At 35.3% G+C, this 22,750-nt stretch overlaps 1 protein-coding gene, 1 long non-coding RNA gene and 1 pseudogene across 8 annotated transcripts in view; 1 reads left to right on the top strand and 2 right to left on the bottom strand.

Moving 5' to 3' along the window:
• IFT80 (intraflagellar transport 80) overlaps positions 1 to 22,750 on the bottom strand; it is a 123,592-nt gene that overhangs the window by 32,117 nt on the left and 68,725 nt on the right. For all 7 annotated transcript variants that reach the window (XM_077880148.1, XM_077880150.1, XM_077880152.1 and 4 more), the window contains 4 exons: positions 18,863 to 19,042; positions 7,840 to 7,958; positions 3,676 to 3,750; positions 981 to 1,144 (listed from right to left, as the gene is read on the bottom strand). In XM_077880148.1, coding sequence (XP_077736274.1) covers positions 981 to 1,144; positions 3,676 to 3,750; positions 7,840 to 7,958; positions 18,863 to 19,042 — 538 coding nt within the window. The remainder of the gene's footprint in view (positions 1 to 980; positions 1,145 to 3,675; positions 3,751 to 7,839; positions 7,959 to 18,862; positions 19,043 to 22,750) is intronic.
• On the top strand, positions 2,237 to 21,003 carry LOC144302631 (uncharacterized). Its single transcript, XR_013369574.1, has 2 exons — positions 2,237 to 2,457; positions 20,873 to 21,003. It is a non-coding gene; the product is annotated as an uncharacterized LOC144302631 (long non-coding RNA).
• LOC144302629 (alpha-ketoglutarate dehydrogenase component 4 pseudogene) lies at positions 9,634 to 10,074 on the bottom strand (annotated as a pseudogene).

Consider the following 22,750-nt stretch of genomic DNA (forward strand, 5'->3'; position numbering starts at 1 on the left):
CTATAAGAGTTGCTTCTAAACATAAGTAAATTGCTCTCTAATTTCTACTCTCCCCATACCCAGACATTTGTTTCAAATAGTCACCCACACTAATATCATAGGATACTCGTGCAAGCGTTTGAGGAGAAGAAAGAAGTCAAAAGCACTAGTACCTCTACTACTTAATCCCAGTCACTTAAAGTTGTAGACTACTGTACTTGGTGCAAGTATCCTGCTTATATGGGAGCGCCCAAATTAGGAAGAAACCAGTGGTTTCATATGGGCCCCCTTGAAGGAAAATTTCATAGGTTAGCAATTCTAGGTACTTCAATTGTGTTTTCTATTGTTAGCATATACCTCTATTTAACAACCATCAATGAATACTAGTTTCTTTTAAAAGGAACATAAGGAAAATATTTTCCAGCTCATTTTATATCAGTTTACAATAATAATTTTATTTTGTTTTTTCTGATTTTCTGTTTACAGCAAAACAGAATTGCATGACTATCTTGTTCAACAATCAAAACTTATGTAAGTAAAACATAATTTATTGGCAGATAAATCCACATTTCTGAAAATGCAGATAATTCTAACTCTAAAATTCTATGAATTACCAAAGAATTAAAGTTCTTTAATTAATTCCTGCTTAGGACAAATTAGGAAGCTCCTAATTCTTTCATATAAAGTTAACATATTAATGGATAAAAAAGTGAAATTTAAGTTATGGAAACTTTTTTTTTTTTAATTTTTTTTTTTTAATGTTTTATTTATTTATGATAGGCACACAGTGAGAGAGAGAGAGGCAGAGACACAGGCAGAGGGAGAAGCAGGCTCCATGCACCGGAAGCCCGACGTGGGATTCGATCCCGGGTCTCCAGGATCGCGCCCTGGGCCAAAGGCAGGCGCCAAACCGCTGCGCCACCCAGGGATCCCTGGAAACTTTATAGTGTTAACAAATTTCATGAAATTTGGAAAATGGAAAATTATAAAAATTCACTTACTTTTTTCATCAGCTTTGTCTTTTATTGCTATGGTATCATTACTCAGAGATACAGTCTGTGCATTCAGAATATCTGTTCTCATTCCAGGAAATTTTGGAGAAGAAATGAAGCGGCCTTCATAAGAATATAAATAGATACCACCACCATCTACAAGAAGAAAATGTCTAAAAAAAAAAAGAATAAAATTAAATTTTCAAATAGAAGCTTACTATATTTTCATTTTTACATTAGAGAATATTCTTTGGAAAAATCTAATTTTTTCCTTTGAAAGTTTATGGCATTTCAACAAATAATTCAAACAATAAAGAGAAAGCAAAATATCTTTTGCAATCCTATCTCTATAGATATAACTTAGGGCAAAGTATGGGTATATTGTAATTTCATTTTATTAACTCATTCCCAATAGACATTTATGTTAAATCATTCACTGTTTTAAACAATGTATACATACATCTCTGCATATCTACCTTACTTATTTCCTTAGTATAACTTCTAAAAATGCAATAATTGGATCAAAGGGCACATACTTACAAAATTTTAATATAGACTGTTAAACTGCCCTTTGAAAGGTTGTAATAATTTACATTCATACTACTGCTCTTTTGGAGTACTTGTTTCCTCAATGCTGAACACATAAAACCATAATATCCTTGATTCAGGAATTGCTAAGGGTTCTTTCTTGCCATGGAAACAAATATATACATTTTAGTTAAATTAATACTTGAATATTGGTGTGTAGTTTAATTGAAGGGTTTGGCCCTTACACATTAGAGTATGAAAACAACAGTTGCTAATGTTGACAAAGTGACACATCATATTAGTATACGTTCTTTCTTTGTTTCAATACTAAAAACTTTTACTCTCCTAAACAAGACACTATAAGCTTTTAACCTCCTTGTGAGTAAACATCGTGTTTCAGAGGGCAAATAATTCTAAGTGTAGAAATAGGACAAGCATTAGGAAGTAAATTATTCTTTAATTGCTTAATCAGTTATGCCATTAACATATGCCTTTATTAAGAGCATATTCAATACACTTATATGTATAAATTTACTTGGTATTGTTCAAGTAAATACAGTTTTTTAGATAGCTGAGATCTTACCTTTTAAGTGGCAAAGATGTCTTTTTGTATTAAAAACTTATGATATAACAAAATAATACATTTCAGTTTTTTGTTGTTCATTTCAGTTTTATTTAACAAATGATAAAAAATTTGACACAATTTTCTCGATCACTCAAGGTCATCAATATGATGATCATACTCTTCAGTAACTGTTTAACTGACGGCTTTGGTACTGAGAATGGTAGATGAGAATCTGTTGGTGCATCAGAATAATTAAGCTATTCAGTTATACAGTTGGGTGCTTTTAGTTTTCTCTATGCTGCCTTGCCAGTTACTTTTCTTCCTGCCCTTGTGCCAGCCTTGAACAGCTCACCAGCATTCCTCTTCTGGTTTATTATTCATAAAAGGCTGTAGGTAAGAAAACTTGATAATAACACTACTAAAAGATTGCCTACGTGGTAAGTAAAGCAATAAAGAATAAAATACATGGTTTTAGTGCAAAGATTTCATGGGTAGCTATTTTAGGTAATTGTTGATTCTATTTTCAAACTTCATTCCTGGTTTTGTTGGGTTGTAGTTTTCTAAGACTGACCTCTGATTCAGTAGGATATCACTATACTTGACTGATTGATGATAGTTTTCATGGAAAAGTGTGGGTTCCTGAGGAATAGCTATTTCCACTTTACTCCAGTTTGTTGGCCTGGAGTTTCATCATCCTGTATACACTGAAAGTGTGGATAAAGAATATTATTTTCCAAACTTCAGGTCACAGCCTAGCAGTGGCTCATAAAATCAATGTGTTTCAACCAATACTTAAAACCACAAGCAAGAACAGAACAGAATAGAAAATAAAGGGCCCTGAGGTCAAAACGATCTCTTTGTAACCCCTCCATTCTTTTGGGTTTTTTTAAAAAATATTTATTTATTTATTTATTTATTTATTTATTTATTTATTTATTTATTTATGAGAGAGAGAGAGAGAAAGAACATGAGCAAGAGGAGGGGCAAAGGGAGAAGGAGAAGCAGACTCCCCGCTGAGCACAGAGCCTAACCTGGTGCTTGATCCCAGGACCCCAGGACCATGACCTGAGCTGAAGTCAGAAGCTTAATCAACTGAGCCACTCAGATGCCCCAACTCACCCATTTCCTCAGATTACTACTTTGATCTTTGCTTGTAATAAATTTAGCCTCATCATTCTTAATAAATGAATATCCTTTACATTTCTCAGTTTAAATTTTTAGGATAGTAAATGCTGATATATATTATCTATATATAACCCTCAAGAACTTTTTAAGAGTGTAGAGTGGGGTGCCTGGGTGACTTAGTCAGTTAACCGTCCAACTCTGGATCTGAGCTCAGGTCTTGATCTCAGGGTCACTGGTTCAAACTCCATGCTGGGCTCCATGCTGGATGGAGCCTACTAAAAAAAAAAAAAAAAAAGGCAGAGAAATTTTGAGACCAAGAAGTTTCAGAACCATTGACCTAACAGCTTATTCTTACTTTTTTCTTTAAAGTAAATAGATTCCGAATGACAAATGCACCACTCTAAATGGCATGCTTTAAAGAGTGCTTAACTGCAATCTGAAATATTTTAACCCCAAATTCAATAGTCAAATATGATACACAAATACCTTTCTGCCTGCAGGATTAAACTAACAGTTCCTTCTTTGAGATCAAATATAAGTGGCGTATTCCAGTTCTTCGTACTAAAAGACAAATAAAATGGATATTAACATTTAAAATACCAATAAGTACTCATTTTAAGTAGTGTCACCAGCTTCATAGTAACTGTATATATTTCTATTATAGCACTTGGTACATTGTTCTAAAGTCATTCACTTACATGTCTGTATCCCTGACTAGAAATCAAACTCTGTATAAGTAATAAGTATTCAATAGTAAACATTAAACAAATGTTTATTCTAGATATCACAGTATATGAATTGAGGAATCCTAAGTGCAAGTTCTGTCATTTATTACCTCTGTGATTTGGGCAAGTCATCCTATGTTTCTCATCTGATAAATAGTAGCAGCATGGCATAGTGAAGAAAGGACACATTTTTGGCTAACCAAATCACAATTAGCAATCTGGTTTCACCACCTGTCAGTCATATGATCTTAATAAGTTTAACCTCCTAAGCAACAGTTTCCTTATTTGTAAAATGGAGATAATGGAAACTCATCTAAAGTGTCTAGCTAACTCCCTGTTATATAGTAGGTACTGAACAAACAAACTATAATAACAATAATGTTATGAACATGAATATTTTTCCTATAGGTCTCCCAATGTTATTGTTGGTCTGAGGGAAGATTTCTGTGAAGCAGTCTATAAACTGCAAAATACTATATAAATGCAAGCTGTTGACCATGTTTATTGAATAAATGAACAAAAAACTCCTTTGGTTTCTATAGTGAATTATGATTCAAAGATAGGAAAAGGGAAGAGAACATTTACAAACTGAAAACCCATCCCAATCACCAAAGTTTCACAGTTTAAAATGTTTTCTTACTCTTGTATATTCTGAATTCCTCTCAATTACCTTCATGGAACCAATTCTTAAATCAGATTAAATCTCATATTCAGATCCAGAAAATGAGAGAAGGGGAAGATTGCAGTAAGTGGGCACAGTGGTGGGAAATTAATATTGGCTAATGCAAACAGTCTGACACCCATTTCAATAAGTAAATGCATACACAAAGCAAAACAATGAATAAACTACTAATAATTAGTAAGTCTGATGTTCAAAGGTATGATAAAGATATGTGCTTTGTACTTTAGAAAAGATATAGCATGCTTCATTTATGTAGTCATTAAAATTAATCTTCATTCTTTGATAAGAATAGTGACTGTGAGGTTTTTTAAATGTCACCTTGCAAAATATCTGATATTTATGACAACTGGGATAGAATATGCCTGCTATGGAAATATAAACTCCCTAAGCCATACTGGTGAATAGAGTGAGGGTATTTTTCTACACAATTATTTGAAAAATCAAATGAAAATTTAAGAGAATATTTATATACTATTCTTTTTTTCTGGAACTTCTTTTCATACAAACCACTATATTGCTTATATGCTAGCTTTAAAAAGTTTATTTTTATTACTAAAAAAGGGATTAACAGTTATTAAGAACATGGAGTTAAACTCCAGCTCTTTCTTCAGTAAAGAAGCTAAGTAATTTGACCTAGGGTGAGTTACTGATATACTCTGTGTGTCCTTTAGTTTTCTTCATCTTGTAAAATGGGAATAATAATAATACTCAACACACTCAATAATACTCGACCATGACCATAAAAGATAGTATAATAGTGCTCAATAAATGATAGTTGCCATTATCTAAAATACTAGTAGGTTTTTTGGGGCCTCTGGCTGGCTCAGTTGGTAGAGCATGCAATTCTTGATCTCGTAGTTGTGAGTTTGAGCTCCATAGTGTAGAGATTACTTAAAAATAAAATATTTAATACATAAATAAAATAAAAATACTAGTAGGTTTTTTAATTTGATGCAATATATTTGGTTGATGATAGGCCTCAGCACTACCTCATTTCCACTACTGCTTCCTGGTATTTCACTTTAATGAATATTTTGTACCTTAATAAATGTCTTGACAAGAGAGGGAGGCAAGACTAAGCCAGAAAAGAAAAAAGCAATCTTATATTTTGCCATATATTAACTAGTAGGTGAAAAGTAGAGTGACAAAAAAATTTAAATAACAGCTGCTAAACTTTTGGTAAGCATTTTAAAAAGCAATCTCTAATATGAGTAACATATGAGACTAATCCTATGGATTCAAACATTATGTCATTGCCACCAAAACTAGCAGAGTAAACCCTTCAATTTGGGGTGGTTAAGGACCCTACCTTTCTTCAAACAGACTGAAAATATCTTCTGTATTTTTCCTCAACTCCATGAAAATTAATTATTCAAATGACTATGTGCACTAAGTGATTGTGAAATTTCTTCACATTCTATAATCCCTTCCCTATATAGCAACTGTTCAACTTGGTATGTTTCTTGACTTTTCCCAAATTCTTACTGTTGCTCCTTCTCTTTCATGTAAGAAAAAATTTCACCTAAATTGAGCCACCTGTTTCTTTATCCCCTCTCTTCTCTGCTTCCTCCATTTAGTTTTCAGCTGCTGTCCAAAGTTGCAGATTCTGATTAGTAGCTGATTAGTAGTGAGTGAGAATTTTTGATAAATAGTTGTAGTAATTGTTGTTGTTAATCAAATTGGATACCTTTGTGTTGTGTTATTACTGGGCTTAGGAATCCAAGATACCACTATACTTCGTTTTTGTTTTTTTAAGATTTTATTTATTTATTCATGAGAGACACAGAGAAAGAGAGAGAGAGAGAGAGAGAGAGAGGCAGAGACACAGGCAGAGGGAGAAGCAAGGCTCCATGCAGGGAGCCCAATGTAGGACACCCAATGTAGGACTCAATCCCAGGTCTCTAGGATCACGCCCTGGGCTGAAGGCAGCGCTAAACCGCTGAGCCACCCAGGCTGCCCTCTATTTCGTTTTTTGATTAATTTATTCATACAAAAATATTTTTTTATTAAGGCCCTACTACATGTTGAACACTGTGCTGGGCACTGGGTGTACAGTTCTGAATAAGACACATGTAGTCTTCATATTTTCAATTTTATATTCAATGGTTAAATTATAACCACATAATGTAATATAAGCACAGAATATAAAAAACAACCCTTAATTATTTACAACTCTTGAAAGTAACATAGCGGTTACTTGAGTTTTCTGGAAAGTTGAGAAGTCAACTGGTAGCATGTTAGAGTTAGCTTGTATCAAGTGGTATATTTTCAGGAATTTTGCAAGCCAACTGTTAAATAGAGCTATTATTTAAAATTAAATTATAAACATATAATTAAGAGAATTATATTCAAAACAAAGATAATAAGTACTCCACCTACTAGTACTTCCAGACGATTTTTATTACATTTTACTATTATTTATGCACTTGAGAGTATTTACATCTGTTGTATCTATATGGTAGCAATTCTATATAATGGTTTGCTACTATGCATCTCTTTTCAATTCTGCCTTCAGTGACATCATATTGGTATTCTGAAATCAGCCTTAGAAGTATTTACATCATAGAAATAGGCAAACACGGCAAGTCAAGCTGGTTGGTTGGTTTTCAGAAAGCTGGTTCAACAATTGTCAGCACGTACTGAGTTAAATTTTGAAAAATACCAAGTATGTTTGTTTTAGGCACAAGTTTCCTGGAGGTACTGAATTATTCCCTGCTTTCTAATACAAAGTAGATTGAATATATTTTCTTTCATCATTTCTAGACAACTCTGGATTTTCAATATAAACCTCCATGATTACCCAAGGTTACAATATTAAGCCTAAATATCTACTTGTGTCCTTACTGAACATCTTTCAGCCTGTTGTCGGGCTGCTAGCTGTCCCCTCTCTTCTAGTGGCTAGGTAGGTCCTTTTCCCATCATTTATCAGCAGCTTCTCTGGGCTTTGAAATCAAGTTATACTGAATTCCTTAGAACTGTGAGTAAAGTAAGAGTAAAACCTATTTCAGAGGAAGTATTTTCCATAATTAAAATGGTTATTAACCTCTGATGTACAAACTTTATTAGATTTCTTTTCACTGCCTATAGCTAATTTTTAAATCACTTCCTGGTTGGGAGTAAATTCAGGATGTTAGGTTTTAAAAAAGTAAGTTTAAAATGAAACCATGCTGATATGAAAGCTTGAAAATAAATTCCTCATCAACAGACAAAATTCTGGATTTTTAAGAAATGCAAGATGCTTACGAGAACACATAACATTGAAGAGATGTTGAAACAACTAAGTGTGCATAGTTCAAAGATGCTTTAATGACTCTGTCACGGAATTCCAGTAAATCCACTGCATCATTAAGAACGTTACGAACCTAAACAAGGAAAAATGAAATACCAACAAACAACATTAAAATACACAAAATTTTAATTAAGTAAGTTAGCAAGATTTTGAAGCATAAAATAAATTCAATGCACTCTGGATTATTTATAAGAAAGAATTCAATAGGAACTAGGCATAAGATGACATATTGGAGTATAAAAATCAACCAACAAAAGAAAGACATAGAAAACTTCTTAGAAATAAGTAGATTTCTAACCCAAAAGCTAATCTGAATGATGTAGCAATGAAGAAATAAGTTGAAAAATGCTATAACATCGAGATAGAGTAAAAAATATAAATGGCATATAGTTAGAAAGAGACTATATGATTTCTGCCCAAACGTAAGAATATCTCTTTTTAGAGCTAGGTTTCACCTTAAAATTTAAGTTCTAAAAAAAGAGATATAATAATTTTTAAAAATCAAAATGGAGTTGGAGGTATGAGTATAGATACCAAGTGCATAGTGACGTCAAGCTGCACAGAGGGGCACAAGTATTTCCATATGTTAAAACACAGATGAAATCTAAGAAAGCTAAGCATGAAGTAACAAATAAATAAAAAGTTTACTTATGATAGTTAAACAGTTATAAAAGTAACAGAATAAAGTTAGCAAGGATTTCAATACTTGGCAGTATCTGCTAACAACCTTGAAGTTGATGGATGATCTGCAACAAACTAAGAAAAATGTTGAGCAAGTTAAATGTGTCTAATCTCTTGTCAATACCAGAATCGGTAGGACATTGTAGTAAGACGGGAAAGCAGAAAAAAAAGAGATTAATTGTACTTCAAAGTTAGCATTTCTTTCAATTCCCCTCAAAATGTTATCATCTTTCTAAATACACTGTGACAATTAATTATAGTAGTCAGGAAGAATGAAAAGGTATGAAAACAAAGATAAAAAGATAAAGTCAAACTTCTTTTAAGAACTTCTTCCAAGCACTTATACCTATAAGGCACGTTATATTTTTATTATCTACTCTCCAGTTCCCAACCCCACGAAAACTACCACAACAGAGAAAGCAAAATTATTCCTTGACCTAGCAGTGCTATTTCTAGAATTCTATCACAAAGATAAGCAAAATCATGAAATAACACACACATGAAAGGCTATTACTATATACAGCACTATTGGTAATAGCACAAGACTGGAAACAGCCCAAATGTCTATCAACAAGTGACAGACTAAATAAACTATGACATATTCACATAGTGGAATACTATACAGCTCTAAAAAGAAATAAGATCTACAGAGTGATCTCTAGGATATAGTATAAGGTGAAAATGCAAGATGCAAAACAATGTGTATAATATAATACCTTTTATCTACTAAATGGAAGGACATGAAGTATATAGATTTGTTTTTTTTTTTAATTTTTATTTATTTATGATAGTCACACAGAGAGAGAGAGAGAGAGAGAGAGAGAGGCAGAGACACAGGCAGAGGGAGAAGCAGGCTCCATGCACCGGGAGCCCGACGTGGGATTTGATCCCAGGTCTCCAGGATCGCGCCCTGGGCCAAAGGCAGGCGCCAAACCGCTGCACCACCCAGTGATCCCCGATTTGTTTTTTTTTAAATGTATACTTTAATCAGTATATAAACAATTAGGTAAGCTTATGGAGAAGCTGACCAAAATACATATATTAGGAGATACAAGTGTCCACCTAAATTTTGTATATTTCATTTTTTTACAGATTATTTATTCAAGTTGTTTACTGTATAAATTCTCATGTGCCATTTCAGAAGTCCTTTACTGTAAAGACTATTCTTTTGTCTGATGACAAACAAACTGTCAGTCATTATTCTGGACCTCCATATTGGATAAATTCAATTTCTTCTTGAGACACAAGTTTCCTTCTGTATTTCTGAGATAATATTTTTATTATTTTTGTAGTGTCTGGTGGACCCCAATGCATCAGCAAATCAGGTGGTTTGCTTTCTTTAGAATGCTGTGAAACTGAAGATAAGTGAGATAGTGGTCCTACTGATTTGAAAACTTCTGATCACTGGGTTTAATATTGTCTCTTCTGTCAAGGTACCATATTAACAGAGTATGCAGGTTGACTACTTGAACCACCCTGCTGGCAGATGCCCTCTTGTCGTCCATCATGAACCCAAGATGGGGCAGCATCCGGGATGCTTGCTAGGTATAGAGATAACAGGAGTCCTGGGCAGTTGGGGTGGGCCCTGTCTATGATATGTTATAAAATCAAAACAAGAAATCTAAAACAGTATTCAGTATCATAATTATTAGAATAATATTAATGTTGCTATTTTAAACTATATTTTAGGATATAGTTTAATATATATGTATGCATGATAGATATGTGTGTGTATGTATATATGCGTGTAGGTAGGGGTGTATGTGTGTGTGTGTGTGTGTGTATGATAGTTAAAAAGGCCAAAGATGGGGACCATTTTAGCATTAAAAAGAATAATGACTGGGATCCCTGGGTGGTGCAGCGGTTTGGCGCCTGCCTTTGGCCCGGGGCGCGATCCTGGAGACCCGGAATCGAATCCCACGTCGGGCTCCCGGTGCATGGAGCCTGCTTCTCTCTCTGCCTGTGTCTCTGCCTCTCTGTCTCTCTCTGTGTGACTATCATGAATAAATAAATAAATAAATAAATAAATCTTAAAAAAAAAAAAAAGAATAATGACTGCAACGGATTGAAACACATAAAAATGTTAAAATCTGCAAATTTATAATGATAATATCATCATCATCAACAACAACAAAACTCATTGGGAAATCAACTCATTATTTGAAAACTGGTAAATACAGAAAGTACTTGAGAATTGTCTTACTTCAGGACAACCAAATGGTTGAAAAGTCAGTGTTTTATGTAAGAACTTTAGCTAATAATGCAAAAGGAATGGTAGAATGACAAGATTACCATTTTGCAAATCTCAGTGAAACATGGTTCTAGACAAGTATTATCAATGGCTGCTAAAAATATAAAAGTAAAAGCCTAAAGAGCTCTTCAGGCTTCTTTCTGTGATTGATAAATCAGACTTACAGTACCTAACATACTGATTAACCATAACATCACTAAAAGAGAGATAAGCAGACTATGTGTCTCTTGACATGATGCAATAGGAAGTCCACAGCATTACTTACAATGAGTTCTTTTTTTTTTTTTTTCTAATTATTTATTTATTCATTAGAGACACAGAGAGAGAGCCAGAGCCAGAGGCAGTGGGAGAAGCAGGCTCCACGCAGGGAGCCAGATGCGGGACTCAATCCTGGGATACCAGGTCACTCCCTGAGCCAAAGGCAGATGCTCAACGGCTGAGCCACCCAGGCATCCCCAATGAGTTCTTTATACTAATCAAGGCTCTAAATCTAATAACCAGTCTGAAGGAAATACAGGGGCTAGATGAACATGTTAAATGGAATCATACCATAGGGATGCAAACAGGAAACAGAAAAATTCAGCAAAACAAACCACCTGATTTCTTAAACAAATAAGGAGAAGAAATTGCTTCTTCAGATTTAAAAAGACTGAAGAGACAAATTAACTAAATGCAACAAGGAACTTTGTTTCCTGATATAAACAAAATAACTATATAAATATATATTTAGAAAATAAGTGGAGAAGTGGGACCTATTATCAAAGAAATGTATATTTAGGCAGCAACTAAAGAAATGTGAAATGCTACTATGGTTATGTTAAAACATAGTTTCATCTTTTAGACACTTTTAAAAAGTCTTAATTAAAAAGAGTGATGCTGGACTAATGTTAAAGAAAAAGACACTGATATGTTTGCTTCACTCTTCAGTGAGCAGATGAAATGTTTACAAAAGGGGGAGTAGTCTGATGGTAGGTACTTCAAAGAACCGGTGTTGTTTAAGGAAGAAAAAATGATTGTGCCTTGAAATCAGCAATAAGGGAGACACTCACCCAATCTCCGGACCCTGTAATACCTGGCATAAAGAAAAAAAAACACTCCTATTTGAGAAGGTTGTAGAAGCAACACTGGTCTCAGAAATCACCCAGTTTTTACTCAAAACAAAAATGTGAAGAGTGCTTTCAGTGAGAAGGCTGAGTTGCATCTGCAAAGCCATGGATGAGTGTGCAGCAGGTTATATACTACACAACTCCAGGGCTAAGTGAATGGGTCTCCCAGAATTGAGAAGGCCATGACTGCAAGTGGCAGCTCTGCAAGTCTCTCCTTAAATCCAAGACTTTTTGAGGTCTTTCATGAAGGGGAGAAGACAACTAACCTTACAGATTCCCATGCTCTCATTGTAAAGAGACCTAAAACAGGCCACTCGCCTCACTTCAAGTACTTTTAGCTAACAGAGCCACTCTCTTTGCTGCCTTTGCCTCCCTGCTTCTGGACCAGGAGTCAAGCAGGTCAGAAAATTCACACTCTCCATTTTTGTGCCATTTCTGCTCCACAGAGATGTTTATCTTGTTTTTGAGTCCAGATAAGTCTTTCTAAAAATACATATATTTCATATAGTATTGATCTCTTTGGAGCCAAATGTATGTCTCTTTCTTCCAAGTGTGAACTTATGACACCATCTTCACCAGAAGTCTAGGTTCCCAGAGACTTTTTTAAAGGCCCAAAATACCATCATCTTAAAAATATTTTAAAAGCTAATGGAATGAAATGAAAAATTTTAAAGGAAGTTAAATGATAGTTTCTTTACAGCAACATGATACACAGTGAAACAAGCTGGCCATTAATATAAGTTTAGGGAAATTCAATATTTAACAGTATGATTGTATAAGCCTCTGCCATTATTCAAATTATAAACAGATTTCTTAAAATTCATATTTGCCTAAAGCTTCCCATGGGGGAACTTCCTTTTTTGTGAATCTGGAACACTAGATAGAACTAAACAGGAATAAAACATCTCAGCCATAAAAACAAAACTAAAGACACTGATAGTTATGGTTATAATTTCAAAACTATGGTGAATCCCACACCAGAAATGTCTTGTGCTGAATTTTATATTTTTTTAAAGATTTATTTACTTCTTTGAGAGACTAGGGAGAGGCAGAGGTAGAGGCAGAAAATCCTCAAGGAGACTCCCCACTGAGCATAGGGCCTAAGGTAGGACTTGAGTCCAGAACCCGGAGATCATGACCTGAGCCAAAATCAAGAGTTAGACACCCTTGAGATGCCTGGGTGGCTCAGTTGGTTAAGCGTCAACTTTTGGATCAGGTCATGATCCCAGGGTCCCAGGATCAAGCCCTGCCGTAGACTCCATGCTCTCAGTAGGGAATCTGCTTCTCCCTCTGTTCCTCCACTCACTTGTGCTTGCTCTCTCTCTCTCTCTCTCTCTCTCGCTCTCTCTCTCAAATTAAAAAAAAAAAAAAAAAAAGGAGTTGGATGCCCAACCAACTGAGCCACTCAGGTGCCCCTAAGTGCTGAGTTTTAAAATGCATCCATTTACTCTGTTCAATTCAGGGCACTTCCAAGATTAACCTCTTGATACTTGTATCACCTAATACTTCTACCTGACTATAATATTTAGACTCCTCAGATTGACATAAGCCCCAAAATTCTGTTTCCACATTTCCAAAATACTCATTTAATCCTATACATAGATATAATCATAGCAATACTTACCATTTATTTTTTTTACATATATCATTTCATTTAATTCTCAAAATCAGTCTATTATTAATTCTTATCTTTATGAAAGATAAAGTGACTAAAAATCAAGTAATCTTGAATTATGGCAACTATTAAAAGCCAAAGCTGTGCCCCTTGCTAAACTGAGAGTAGCAGGAGAGGAAAAAGGTAAAGTTGAGACCTGAGAAATGCTTCATCTCCTTCACCAGTACCCTCTCCCCTCTAGGCATTTCTTCCTAACAAAGACATCAACTATTCCTTTTAGAAAGAATTATCCACTAAGATTCAGCCTGAAGGCAAAGGGCAAAGGAAGAAAACTTCTCTCTCCAGGTTGCTGTACACAGAAACCAGTTGAGGTCCATGGAGTTAGGTAAGACAATAAAGCCTACTGCTAGGGAGCAACTGCCAGGTCAGTCTATATTTAACAATTTGGACTCAACATGATGCCTGGTTTCTGAATTAATGAAATGCAAACCAACCAACAGTCTACTAAGCTTCCAAGGAAATTGTAAAACTCTAAACTGGACAAAGAAATGTGATTGTTCAGTTCCTATGACAATCCATGGCCCCACCTTACAACAAAACTAAGGACTGCTAAAATGTAGTCCACAGAAATGGAATCCTCCCAAGTGGGAGATCTTCCTAGAAAAGCACACCAGATTGTTGCCAAATTAACCAAGCAACTAACTCTACTGCAAAGAAAAAGAGTTCTCAGTATATTCTTGGCCAGCTAGATTTTAGCTATGGACCTGGTAATCTCAGCATGTTGTTTTCCCTCTCCTCTTTTCCAAATTGTTTTCATTGCACCATCCTGTTTTCCCCTTCAGCACTGTAAGTTAGGAATAGGGGAGGAGGGAGAAGAATAAGTAAAATTCACATTTATTTATAGTTTTCCAGACCAGTGATTTAGAACTGGATGGAATAAGTGGATGAGTGTAAATTATCTTCTTTTAGAGAGGGATGGGTTTGTTTTCAATTGCATATAGAATAACTGCATTAGTTATATAAAGTGGCTAGTAAAGTGCCTCTGAGCCTGTACACACACACACACACACACACACACACACACCCCTTTCCACTTTCGTGTGGATTGGATCTAGTAGCTTGCTTTTAGTGAATAGAAAGTGGTAAAGGAGATCCCTGGGTGGCTCAGCAGTTTAGCGCCTGCCTTGGGCCCAGGGCGTGATCCTGGAGTCCCAGGATAGAGTCCCACGTTGGGCTCCCGGCATGGGGCCTGCTTCTCCCTCTGCCTGTGTCTCTGCCCCTCTCTGTCTCTCCGTGTATGTCTATCATGAATGAGTAAATAAAACCTTTAAAAAAAAAAAGAGGGCAGCCCTGGTGGCTCAGAGGTTTAGCACCACCTTTGGCCCAGGGTGTGATCCTGGAGACCCAGGATAGAGTCCCATGTCGGGCTCCCTGCATGGGGCCTGCTTCTCCCTCTGCCTGTGTCTCTGCCTCTCTCTCTCTCTATCTCTGTATCTCTCACGAATAAACAAACAAAATCTTTAAATAAATAAATAGATAAATGAATTAAAAAATAAAGAAAGAAAGAAAGAAAGAAAGAAAGAAAGAAAGAAAGAAAGAAAGAAAGAGGTAAAAATGTTGAGATGTCACTTCTGAATTCAGATTATAAAAAACTGTGACTTAGGTCTTACTCACATTCACTCTGGCCCTTCTTGCTTGCTCTGAGAAACAAGCTGACAAGTTGTGAGCTGCCTTTGGAAAGGCTACATATAAGGAACTGAATGAAGGCAGCCTCCAGTCAATAGTCAACAAGAAACTGAGTCCCTCAGTTCAATGGATAATGATAAACAAAATCCTGCCAACAACCATGTCAGTGAACTTAGAAGCAAATACTCCCCTAGTTGAGCCTTCAGATGTGACTAATGCCCTGGCCAAAACCTTGATTGTGCCCTTGTGAGAGACTCTAAGCCAGAAAATCTATCTAAACTATGCCTAGATTCCTGACCCACAGAAACTGAGAAATAACAAATGTTGCTGCCTTAAGCCACTACGCTTTAAGGTGATTTATTACGCAATTATAGATAAATAGTACAGTATGGTCGCTAAATAGCCAAAGGATAAACCATAGTGGATATGTTGGTTTTTGTCTTCCCAGAATCAAATGTTCTTTTCTGGCTAAACATGCCTTAGTTTTCCTTTGGGGAACTATTCTCTCCATTATTCTCAGTATCCAAGAGGTTTAGATGGTGTTGACTCATCCTCCCCTACAACTAAATACTCTCAACCTAAACTTGACACTTGAGACCAGATGCTGAGACTTCTGTTGGAATTACTGTGGGGAGTAAAGCATTCTTCTTGTTGGACTTGAAGTTGATAGAATATAAGCCTGGAACTATCAAAGCCATAAACGAGGGAGAAGTTTTAGAAAAATAAAACCAATACAGAGAAAAGGAAAGTCAAGGAAAAGAAAATGATGAAATCCTGTTGACATTTAAGCCTCTGAATCCAACAATGTCTCAAGTCTATCTCTTGATTTCACGTGAAGAAATAAACTTCTTTCTTCATTGTTTACCTTAAATCAATTTGAGATGAATTTATGAAAAAAAAGAAAGATTTTCAACATACTAAATCTAGGAGGTTCCATGAGAACAGGGACCCAATTTGTTTCATCACAACTGTATATCCCATTGCCTAGCCCAATGCTTGGCAAGTAGAGATCACTAAGTATCTGTTGAATGTGTGAATGAAAGTATTCTAAGAAAAAATAATGAATAGGCCCAACTTAGGAAAAATGCAATACAAATGTTTTATAATCACTAAGAGATTAAAATAAAGCACCTTAAAAAAAAATAAAATAGGGGCTACTAGGGATCCCTGGGTAGCTCAGAGGTTTGGCGCCTGCCTTTGGCCCAGGGCGTGATCCTGGAGTCCGGGATAGAGTCCCGCGTCAGGCTCCCTGCATGGAGCCTGCTTCTCCCCCTCTGCCTGTGTCTCTGCCTCTCTCTCTCTGTCTATCATGAATAAATGAAAAATTAAAAAAAAAATAGGGGCTATTGGGTGGCTCAGCCAGTTAATTGTCTGCCTTCGGCTCAGGTCATGATCCCAGGACTCTGGGCTCCCTGATCAGAAGAAGTCTGCTCTCTCACTCTCTGTCAAATAAATAAATAAAACCTTTAAAAAAATTAAAGTAGTGTTCTAGTTCTAAAACTTTGAAAGATCATTTAAAAACATTATTTTAAGTATAAAGACAATTTGGATTAGATAAATTATTTCAGCACATCCACTGTTCATTTTATCTCATGTAAAAATTCTCTCATCTCTAGGATGACATCTTTTTATTGTGAAAGAAAAATTCCTCTTTTTAGATATATTCTCATCTTGGGGTATTTTTGAAATTAAGGTTAGAATTTGTTTGAGCAATACTATATTAGCTAGTTCCCCAAGCACTATTTTGAATAAAATAATCATGTCCTCAAATCAATTGATTAGAATTCACAATGCAAGTCTTTGTCATAGATACAATACTATAAATAATGTTTTGGATCTCAGGTTAATTAACAGAAATATCTATTTATACATAACATCATCTAGATACAAAAATTAATTTACAGGAAATACAGAAGACAGAAGAGTATTTCAAACTACACCATAGGGATACATTTAGTAAAGTCCAGACCGTGGGAAACTGCTGGACAATTTGGTTTCTTCAACAAATAAACTGCACGGGTGAAAACAGAGATAGAAGGAGAACCAACAGATTAAGATACTTAAAACATGTCAGCCAACTGCATGCAACATGTAAACCATTTTGGATCCTGATTCAAACAAACAAACTGTAAAAAATGTGACATGTAGAAAACAACTGAAACTTTGAACACTTCCTGGATATTTGATAAATTTTTTAAAAGATTTTATTTATTTATTCATGAGAGACACAGAGAGAGAGGCAGAGACACAGGCAGAGAGAGAAGCAGGCTCCATGCAGGGAGCCCAATGTGGGGCTCAATCCCAGGACTCCAAGATTACGCCCTGGGCCGAAGGCAGGTGCGTGACCACTGAGCCACCCAGCATCCCTGATATTTGATAATATTAAGGAATTATTATTTTTAAGGTACAATAATGGTATTGCGGTTATGTTGAGTCCTTACCTTTTAGCTGTATTCTGAAAATTTTACAAATAAAATATGATATCTGAATTGAATTCAAAATAATTGGGAAAGGAGGAAGATATGAATATGGATGGGGCAGGCTTGATCATGGATTGTTGGTTGTTAGGGCTGGGTGATGAGTACCCTAAAGATTCATTGTGCTATTCTAATTCTGTGTATGTATTAAAATTTTTCATAATAAAAAGTTTAAAAATTTAAAAATAAGTAAACAGAACAAAGAAAAACTATACTGTACCTAATTATTATGAATCTAATGATCATATCCAAATTAAAAAATCTGGATACTTAGGCTAAAGAGTATTTGGGTAAATCTAGAAATTATAAGATATATGCATCCAAATAATTATAATAATCTGAAGTCTGAATATGAAGACAGAGGCAACTGATACAGACAGGCAGAAGAAGAGTTAGAAGGTACAGTTCCTCTTTCTCTGGCAGACGGTTTGCCACTGGTACATTGTCTATGGCTTCTTCCTCCTACCTTTTGTCAACTTTTAAAATATTTGTTGAGCGTTCATTATATGTAAGACACTGGGCTTGAAGTATAGTACTGTGCCCTTAAGAATCTTACAATTACACAGATAATCTGTCCCACTGGAGTTCTCTGACCTGAACATTTCCATCTACCTCCATTGCCACATCCCAACCTTCCAGGCTTCTTATACTACAAAAGTACCTGTTTTTCTCTTCCTTACTCCCAGTAAGAACTTCCTACCATCTTCCCACTTTGGCTTGCCTTAGGTAATTCTTAAAAGGAAAAAAAATTTTTTAAATCAGGTTAAATAAGCTTATACAATTATAAATAAATACAATAATGTAAGCCTAATAGTGACTAGCAGGCTAGGCCTGCCATGGGGTCAGCCCCAAGAGTTAGATCTAACTTGTGACAATTTCTTCCCTCCTTCCTCAACCGAATCCACATATTTGCTAATGTTTCAAGTTTCACCATCCCTGCCTCAACCCCACAACCACAGCAGCTGTGGGTACTTGGGTTCCACTAAGTGAAAGGTCCTTACCTTATGTCATGAAAAAGTTATTAATGGCATAGTTAAAATATTTCTAAATTTTTATAAACCTGATTTAAATATAATTGGTGAAGATAATTTCATATTCTGTATAGTGAGCTAATGTGAAAAGAAACAGGTTTAATCAACCATGGAACAAACATAATGATACCTGCATGGTTCTTCGTTTAGTTAATGTCACTTGGAAATTTTTCCACTCCCAACGTTGTTCCACCACATGTGCAAAAACAACATGCCCATTTCCACAGGCTCCAGCGATCTGAGTGCCATCAATTGACCACGCAATGTTAAATATGCTGCCAGTGTTGGGCTTTTCTAAAGCATATGACCACTAGGGAAGAAAAAATGAGAGAAAAATCAATATACTGAAAAAAAATTTAAAGAAGTTTTAGATTGAGCATACATTAACATTTTAAGATAATTTTTTAAAAGAATGTGTCTTTATCCTAGAATTAATATTTTTCATAATAAAATGTATACTGAACAGAAGACATAGATGTAATTTTTAAAGTACAAGCAAAATATGAAACAAGTGTATAACATCTCTTAAGAACTGCAAAAACACCATTTCCATTCAAATCATTATTTTTAAGTAACAATACTGAATGGGCAAATACAAAGATTCTGCAGGAAAAAAAAAGACACCTTAGTATTCTTAAGGATCTCTATAGTCTCTACATCTGAAAAACTGGTTATAACATTTCAATAATGTCACTAAAAACTGAAACTAAACACACAATATAACTAAGCATCTCTGATAGACATTTTAAATAGTGAAAGCCTAGGTTAATGGATCTTCTTTTCTTGTTTTATTTTTTCATAATATAGTAAATATAAGTTCTTCTAGAGTCTACCTATCTTTTTGAGAAAGTTATCTAAAGGTATCAATAAGCACCCACAGGGACAACAGAGACGTGTGTGTGTGTGTGTGTGTGTGAATAAGACAGAAACATATTTGCTAGGATGATTTATTTGATTACATTTATATATATTCTCTTTCCATTCTTCCAACCTTACAGCCTAATGTCAAATTAAGTCTTGAGTTTTTGGTTGCTCTTGGGTGGGTATTTATTTTGTTGTACATTATTGTTGTTGCAAATATGTTCATTGTTAGCTATAGGCTCACTGACAAAAAGAAATGTGGAGAAAATGGGAAAAAATGTAGAAAAAGATTAATTCACACTACTATCAAAAAAGACTTTAAATTCCCAATAAAGTTCATATATACAATAAAAATGCTGAATGACTCTTACTACTCACTGACATGTTTTTCAGCTCCCTTCCACCATCCTTCAGACCTCTACCTGTTGCTTAAGTAAAAGGGCTAAAAAAAGTTATCGAGGAGGAGGTAATAAGCAAACTTTCACTTCATTAGCAGCATGAAAATGTTAGAAACTTCTTTTTTGAAATTAAGAAGAGTAAGTTCAAAAGTAGAATATATATAATAGTTAAAGTCACCTTTTTAAAAATAAGTAAAGACAAAGAACATCAAGGATACAAACAATGTGCTTCTGGCAATAAAATGAAATTAACTCATTTGTGTTTAACAAACAGAATTATGAAACACTGTATGACTACTATTTTGCATAAAAATTAAGTGGTTAGTGTAGACAAATGAGACTTATTATTAATATACAATTCTTAATAGATTGAACTAAGCTTATGGCACATCTGTCATCCTAAATCTAGTCTGTTCTCATGGTGTAGATGCAACAGAGATCTTATTTTAAATTGTATTTTAAAACCACAGATTCATATTTTAAAACTATTTACTTTTTTTTTGAGAGATAGTATATGAGAGCAGGGAGTGAGGATGGCAAAGAGGGGCAGAAGGAGAGAAAGAATCTTAAGCAGGCTCCATGCTCAGCGTGAAACCTGACACGGGACTCAATCTCATGACCCTGAAATCATGACCTGAGCTGAAATCAAGAGTTGGATGCTTAAACGACTGAGCCACCCAGGTGCCCCTTAAAACTATTTAAAGTATGATCTTAAAATACCCAAAGAACCAAATCAGCAAGAAAGACACATCTTACTAAAATTAAACATAGAAAAATGTATCTAAGAACTCCTGGATACCTGATCCTAGCTAAGAGGAGAACATGGAAAGAAATGTTTAGGTAATACTATCATCACCCTATCTTTGTCTGATTTCTTTCAGAGTCCTGTATGGTTCATCAACAATGAAATCTGCAACATGCAACTTATCCCTAAAAACAAACTTCAAAGAATGTAACAGTACCGTGATATTAAAGCTATATTAAAATTTTACATTTTATTTAAAATTAAGAAGTGATTTCTTTTAGATGACTCTAGTTTCAAAAATAATACAAGCACAAGCAAATCATCAGAGAATGGGTCTTTAATAGTCATGGGAGTGGAGGTTGGGAGATAAGGTTATTTTGTCCAGTCAGAAAATTTTAATAATTACTGTTAAGTCAAAAAGATCTATTTATAATCTGTGCTTTAAACAAACTTTTAGGGATGCCTGGGTGGCTCAGTCAGTTAGGTGTCATTAAGTGTCCTACTCCTATTTTTTTTTTTTTAAGTGTCCTACTCTTGATTTCAGCTTGGGTCATGGTCTCAGAGTCCTGGGATTTAACTCCACATTGGGCTCCATGCTCAGCAGGGAGTCTGCCTGAGATTCTCTCTCTCCTTCTCCTTCTGCCCCACCCCCACTCCATGCTTTCTCAAATAAATAAATAAATGTTTAAAACTGCAAAAAAATAAATAAATAAATAAAACTGCAAATAAATAAATAGATTTTTAACACTCTAAGTCTCTTTTCTTCCCCAAATATGACATGGAATATTCATGTTTGTCTTTCCAACTCTAGAAAGAAATGAGGCAGCTTCCCTAGATGTAATTTAGTGATACTAAGTAAGAATCATGAAGATGGATTTTTAAATATCCCTCTTACTTAATACATCACTTGCTTTAACCCAACTATACCTTACTTTAGGATATCCTCAGGCCAGCAGCATCTACATTGTCATCTTGTTAGAAGTGCAAATTAATGGGCCCAACTGCAATCCTATGGAACATGACCCTCTGGGGATATGAGGGCCAGGAAACTTTTAATGAGCTCTTCCGGGAATTCTTAAGCATGGAAAAGTTAGGACACTGGTTCTTAACTCTGGTTGCACATTAGAGTCACCTGGGATGCTTTTATAAAAGATACCAAAACCCAGGAATCCAATCAATTAAATCCAGAAATTCTTGGGATGGGATCTGGGTATATTTTTTAAAGTTCTATATGTGGTTTTAACGTACAGCCACTGTTCTACAAGGAAAGAAAAATCTGCAATTTGGTTTAAGACTATCATTAACAACTGGCTCAGTGTTAATACCCTGCCAGTTCATCTGCCAACTCTTGAGAAAATTACATGACTGGTGTCTTAGCCTCTAATCCAGCTTCTCATAGTTATGTGTAAACTTGGGTTTTTACATTTGTTAGCAAGTCCATGCTTGTTCTGCTCACCACATGATAGGCCAAAGAGTTGAGAGGCTGGATATTGGGGGCAAGGAAAGTGTCTTACTTTGGAAAGTCAGCAAATCAAGGAGATGTAGGGCTATTGAACCAAAGAATCATCTTCCCACAGCATGAGATTTGAGCTTCTGTTATGTTAAGAGAGGGAAGTGGGAATTTGCAAATCTTATCTGTAACTTACCTGAATGAAGGGCTAAGCGGAACTTTCATTTCTTAGTCATTGCTAAGATTGGTCCTGAATTGCAGTTACAAAGATGCAGTTTTCTATTACTGTTATAACAAATTACCACAAACTTAGAGTCTTTTCTAAGTCATAACTCCAACATGGTTTTCACTGAGCATTGTTGGCAAGGCTATATTTCCTTTTGAAGGCTCTACAGGAGGACCCATTTCCTTGATCATTCAGGGTGTTAGCAGAATTCAGTCTCTTATAGTTGTAGGACAAGGAGGTTCTCATTTCTGTGCTGGCCACAGGTAACTTCTAGGGGCCACCTGCTGTGGTGGCCTTCCTCCATCTTTAAAGCCAGCAACAGGGGATCCCTGGGTGGC

This window comes from Canis aureus, chromosome 31 (assembly GCF_053574225.1).
Source record: "Canis aureus isolate CA01 chromosome 31, VMU_Caureus_v.1.0, whole genome shotgun sequence".
In the NCBI taxonomy this organism is placed as follows: Eukaryota; Metazoa; Chordata; class Mammalia; order Carnivora; family Canidae; genus Canis; species Canis aureus.